At 36.8% G+C, this 6,000-nt stretch overlaps 1 protein-coding gene and 1 long non-coding RNA gene across 2 annotated transcripts; both read right to left on the bottom strand.

Moving 5' to 3' along the window:
- Positions 1 to 1,346: 1,346 nt before the first annotated feature.
- On the bottom strand, positions 1,347 to 2,574 carry LOC113776929. Its single transcript, XM_027321982.1, has 2 exons — positions 2,128 to 2,574; positions 1,347 to 1,967 (listed from the first exon to the last, which is right to left on the bottom strand). Exons 1-2 carry the CDS (start codon positions 2,572 to 2,574, stop codon positions 1,347 to 1,349), a joined length of 1,068 nt encoding a protein of 355 aa, XP_027177783.1.
- Positions 2,575 to 5,241: 2,667 nt separating this feature from the next.
- Positions 5,242 to 5,881, bottom strand: LOC113777536. The gene is made up of 3 exons (XR_003469195.1): positions 5,840 to 5,881; positions 5,597 to 5,746; positions 5,242 to 5,295 (listed from the first exon to the last, which is right to left on the bottom strand). It is a non-coding gene; the product is annotated as an uncharacterized LOC113777536 (long non-coding RNA).
- Between the last annotated feature and the right edge of the window lie 119 nt (positions 5,882 to 6,000).

Raw genomic sequence — 6,000 nt, 5'->3', positions numbered from 1 at the left:
ACCCCCCCATACTTTGGACTCTAAAAGAAACGAATTATCCCCAGTCCCTGTGGATTCGACCCTACTCACCGCTATATACAAAATCTGTATTTTTCTAGAGTAGGTATTTATTATTGCACAGGTTTGGCACCTGTCAATTACCTTTAGGTATAATTTCAGAAACCTTCATTGAGGTTTTTGACAATTTCACCTAGTTCTCTTAAGCTTTCAAAAATTACACATATCCCTTGACTTTATCATTTTGGTAACAAAAACCATTCAATGGTCAAAATTTTGAATGAATAATCGAAAATGCCCACATGAAATTGTGAAATTCATTTTACCTTCCTATAAAATGTTTTTAAAAAAATGGAGCATTCATAAGATCTCAATCCTATTTTCAACCATCATCTCTACTATGTTAAACCTTTCATATTCTCACATCTCAAATTAGTACCATTAGCACCATGATCATCACCACCATGAGTCCCTAAATTCTAAAACCTCAATCTAACTTAAAAAAGAAAAAAATTGACATTATTAAACTCAAAAAATTTCCCCAACTGCATTATAACATCTTATCCCTCAAATGTTGGAATATTAATACTAGCCCCATCCTTTTTAAATCTTCAACTTACATCTTCTTCTATTCATCTCTAGATCTTTCAAACAAAGCTAAAATTAATTTATAATATGTTAAAATTATGTTTAGGATATAATTGGTTATTTCATGGGTGAATCTTGTCTTCGTTTCCATTAAATGTCTAATTGTGTGATGCATTCATATACACAAGATTAGGAGCGGGTTGTTTAACTGCATGATAACTATTAATATGTTAAGGTTATTATGGTCATTATATAGGGTCAAGGGAGGTAAGTGTAATATTGAAAATCTCAAGGGTACTAGGTGAAATTATTAGAAACCTCGAGGGAAGTTTCTGAAATTATCCCTTATATTTATTCCTTCAAAACAATTAATTTTCTAAAAATTTGAAGGCAAAAAAAAATTTTAAAAGCATCATGTTCACGTGCAAAACATGTAATCTATTACTAGTACATAAGAGAACTCGGCAAAGACAATTAAAATATCAATACTAAATATTAGGTAGTATTTGATGTGGCAAACAATCAAAAGCAATCCATAGGTATGATTTATTGATAGCTCCAGGAATCCTCAGAATCACAGGAATCCGAAGAATTCCAGTACAAGCTGGAGACAAAACAAATGGATGTTTCCAACAAAATCTATTCAAAACATCACACTGAAGGATTATTTGGAAAACAACTTCAAAGCAATCCAATGCGAGTGAAATACAGAATGTCACGATAAGCAGCAGAATGGAGAGATGCTGGTACTAATTCAGGTATCAAAACTCGAGTTTCTTTTTGCGTTTGTCGAACATGCCATGTCCGTAAGTGCGACTGATCATCTCAACCAGAAGAGGGAATTGCAGCAATGAGTAAAGGGCTATTGGAATAACACAGAAAACAATGATTGGGTAGGAAATCCAAGCTACTTGTTCGATCAGCGTCAGATATATAGCAGTACCAAATGATGCCATCATGAAGACTATCGAGACGAACAAAAATGTGATTCCAAATATTAACTTTGTAGGTAAGGACTTGAGAAATTCTTTTTCTGCATAACGTGCAGTAAGAATCCCCAAGAACATCAGAATCGATGTTGTAGAAGTGAACATTGACACTGCATTTGATGCCATAAGAAACAAGAATGCTTTTTGTTGAGTACCTATCATGACAGGGAGCCCTGTTTTACCATCATTACCACCTGGAACTGTGAAAGCCGTTGTAAACATGGCTGCAGCGATGAGAGTTCCCACAATCATACTTGATCCTGCAATATTTTTCATCCATTTCTCTCCCTCCTTAGCCAATGCCTTATGCTCGTCAGAGAAGAGGGCAGAAGGTGTTTTATCACTAGAATTCAATTCTTTCTTCATCCTTGGTGGTAGAATACTCTCAACTTCCTAAAAAATAACTTATGTCAGGTACAAAGCCTCACTAGGACAACACCATTAGAAAAAGAATTATTGCAGTTTTTGAGTCTCTATTTCATAAGACGGAAATTAAAAAACAAAAACGAAATGACAACAAACTTGATACACTAAGCTAAAATAGGTTACTGACAATGAATTGAATTGCGACCTGAAACCATTGTAGTTCCATTTGCATTTGAAGAGCTGCTCCAGAAACCCTGTCAAGTTGAGATGGTGGAGACAGCCTGGCTGCTAAATGTAAGAAATTGTTTCCGAAAGAGTCTTGCCTGCGGGCTAGAATGCTCGTTCGCTCTCCCAAGGCATATATAAGGCTATAAATTGTCTCTTGGCAAAGCAAAATTGCATGTGAAAATACTGTTCTGCCTGTTTTGTCTCTGCTATAGATGAGTGCAGGAAGCCATATTAAAATTTCCTCAACAAACTCAACGATTCCATGCTGAATGGCGTCGTATAAAATTTTATCAATCTGCATCCTTTCAAGTTCTATGTTGCTCATTGTCCGGAGTTCCTTAACAATGCAGAATAGGATTTCAAGGGCATCTCTATGAATCCTTTTCTTTTCATGTATTTGCTTCATTCCTGGGACAGAGATCAAAAGAAGACATTAGGAAAAAGTAACATCGTTTCGCTGAGTAAAAAATGTTAGTTAATGAAACGGACCGAGGCATCCTACTATGCTCCAATTAAGTCCATGCAAAATCTTCAGCACTGCAAGGGAAAAAAATTATATGCGTAGGATGAACAAAATGGGACATAAACCAATTACTGATATAGATGCTTCAAACGTGAGATCAAAAGGAATAGCATAGAACTGTAGCAGTGTATTATTTGCACTGTTGAATAAGGACATCTAAAACAGTGGTATATTAGAGTAAAGAGCCTCTTAGTTACTAAACAGACATCAGACTAGTACTATAAGTCAGTAGGCATCTCAGCCGAGTCCGATACGACTCGGCCGAGTCATAACTGGAACGGAGGGGACCGGTACGATACTGATTCCCGAATCGTGAATAATTCCATATTCGTGACAACTCGGAGTCAATTCGGATATTTTTCAGATTGTGCCTTTTATAGTATTTTTTTATTTTTAGTAATTTTTTGAGATTTTTTGAAAATTTTTATATGCTATAACGTGTGCATCACTTGATATTCGACTGATATGCCGTGACAGATGTGTAACAAGTGAACCATGGGGTTTAAAAAACTTGCATGCCTGCGTAGTGAATGCAAGCTAAGCAGAGCAGAAAAAGTGGGGTTTAAACATATTATCACTTGATACTTAAACGGAAAAAAAGAAACAGAATTTGACGGTCAGACATGTGAATTAGATGATATGAATAATATCTATTGGATTGAACAAAGGATGAGAATCTCAAAACAAGATCGTAAGGACAGTAAACAAACTAGATATGGTGATATAAGCTGCCAAAAATGGAAGAGACATCCAGAGGCATCCACTTTTTTGTTGAAGCTGAGGTAACTAAGATAAATGAGAAGGCACCTCATGTTCCGATATATGGATTATCCTACATATCTGAATTTAGGTATCTGTAGATGGGAGATGATTTTAAGCAGTTGTCGCTACAATCACTTGAGGGAGCCAGAGATGTTGAAAATTCTAGGTAGATTCTGTTCCTAAGAGTTCTTGTGTTAGCCACAGTTAGGCAGAGTCCAAAGAAGCCAGGAATAGGAGATACTCGGGCAGATGTTTGGGAGGAAGACGAAATGGCTAGGATAAAAGAAAGGTATGTAAATCATTTCTTCTAATCAATAGGAAAAGAAAAGGAGAAAAAAAAAAGAAGAAAAAGAAATTAACTCCATCTTTAAAGTACCTTGGGAAGTTCCTTTAATGTGTATCCATTTAGATAGGTATCAGTTTGTCAGCTAATAAACCTTTTCAGGTATGAGAAGAAGAGGGCCAAAATTCTCGAGTTGGAGGAGAAGAAGGAGAAGAAGGCAAAACGTCGATTAGAAAGAACAGAGGTTCTAATTTCAGTCCAACATCTATTTTGCCAGAAAACAAGTAACACTGATGAAATGGATCTAAGCTATGAGCTAACATGTTTCAGGCTGAATTGGACAAAAGAAGAGCGAGAGCAATGCACCACTACCGTAGTGAACTTGAGAGAATTGAAAGCATTGCCAGAGGAGCAAGGTCACGGGCTACAGAAAATCAAAGATATGTTTTGCCAAACTTGGTAAGACCTGAAGATGAACATTACCATCCCTATACATGTTTTGCCTTGTTGTTTACATCTCTTGTTGCACTATCTACATATTCAGTATTTTTTTTCGGCTGCATTGGGATCCCTATGTAGGTGATCTTCTCAGAAGCTATCTTTACACTTAGGAGTCCAACTTGCGTCAGGAGGAGCAAAGGTTGGTGACCTAACCAATCCATTCTTGTCTAACAGAACATAGGCTTGAGTTTCAATCCCCTAAGAAAACCTGATGTTGGGGTCCTTTGCATACTAACAAGATTTGACTATCTTGCCTTTAAGATTAGCAGTAGTGAATGATTTGGAAAGCTGTATGCAAGTCAGGAGGTCAATTGACCCCCTCTTTCATGGTGGAGTAGTCGTGAATTATTCTTGGAGCTAGATAGGTTAAGATTCTTCAGCATATGCCAATGCAGCAATGCCAGCTAGATTACGTTCTTAAGAACTCTGTGATAGACACTGTTAGCAAGCTATATTCAACCCCTTGATATTACCTGATGACAAATGCCCCACTACCTGGTGACCAATGGTTCAAGCGCCATTTCATTTTAGTTACTTCAAATGGAAGCAGCTGAGTTTATTATTTTACCATTTATAGTTAATGCACACATGAGTTGAAAAGTTCCTCATTACTCATCGTTGAAAGGAAACAATGTTCTATCTTTACTACAAAAAGTTCCAAAATGTGGGGCTGAATCCTCTTAATTTTTGAACTTTCCTCTGGTTTCCCCCAATCCTAGATAGTCCACCACATATCAGATTATTTACCTATTAAAATACAATGCATTACACTTTGTCATCAAGCTACTGCTAAAAAATTGAGAGAAAAAGTTAGGAGAGATCCCACCACAAAAAATTAGAAGTCTTTAATGTGCAACAGAAGGAATTTTGGAAAAGAAACTTGGTATTTTACATACCAGAGCTAGTAAGGCCTTGATTCCCTGTCTTAGTCATCTCATCATCACTAGGATCATGAATGTCAATGTTGTGGCCTTCAGTCATGCTTGCTCTTTGAGTTTTTGTTACCTCATCTTCATGAGAATCTGTTGGACTCCCCGATGGAGAATGTACCATTACACCTGGGGCATAAATAGATGGTATGAGTAGCATTCCCTAACACTAGTACACATTTACTGATCACGGCTATTTAATATTCTTGTTGGTGGAAGATTTTATCTTGCCCGACAACTTGGACTGAAAAAAACAATCCACATTGCATACTGACATGATAACTGAAACATCATAAAAATCCACAAAATGTAGAATGGCCATTGCTCTTAGACTGTTTGGCTTATTATTGAATTGGAGAGTAGAATATTTTGCTTCATTACATACAAGTCAGTTATCAAAGTAAAGTAGAACTGGAAAAAGGACACTCACATGAATAGATCCAATTTTTCCAGAAAGAAAGTTTGGTTCCACTAGGAAATGCAGATGGCTTGAGAGCCAGTAACCTGAGAGTGTAGTCACCATTATGATCAGGGGTGACGCCAAGTTTTGGATACTGTCGAAGCAGCATTGAAGCAACATCTGTAACGATTAAAAAGCAGGAGTTAGAGGCACATATAATGAAGAAGTGTGTGTTGCAGATTGGTATGTTGCCTGTTATATCTATAATCTAACCATATACTTCTGCTGTAATTAGCGAATTAAGCAATGTAGCTCCATTGTCACCCCTATCTGGACTTAGATGCTCCTTTGGTGTTACGCTGTATAGATAATTAACCATATGCTTTTGATCAAACAAAGCAGCCACAATGACAGGAAGCTGCCCATTGTCAAGG

Source organism: Coffea eugenioides, chromosome 7 (genome assembly GCF_003713205.1).
Source record: "Coffea eugenioides isolate CCC68of chromosome 7, Ceug_1.0, whole genome shotgun sequence".
NCBI classification, from domain to species: Eukaryota; Viridiplantae; Streptophyta; class Magnoliopsida; order Gentianales; family Rubiaceae; genus Coffea; species Coffea eugenioides.
The sequence above is the reverse complement of the archived record's forward strand: the minus strand, read 5'-3'. Positions and strand labels throughout refer to the sequence as shown.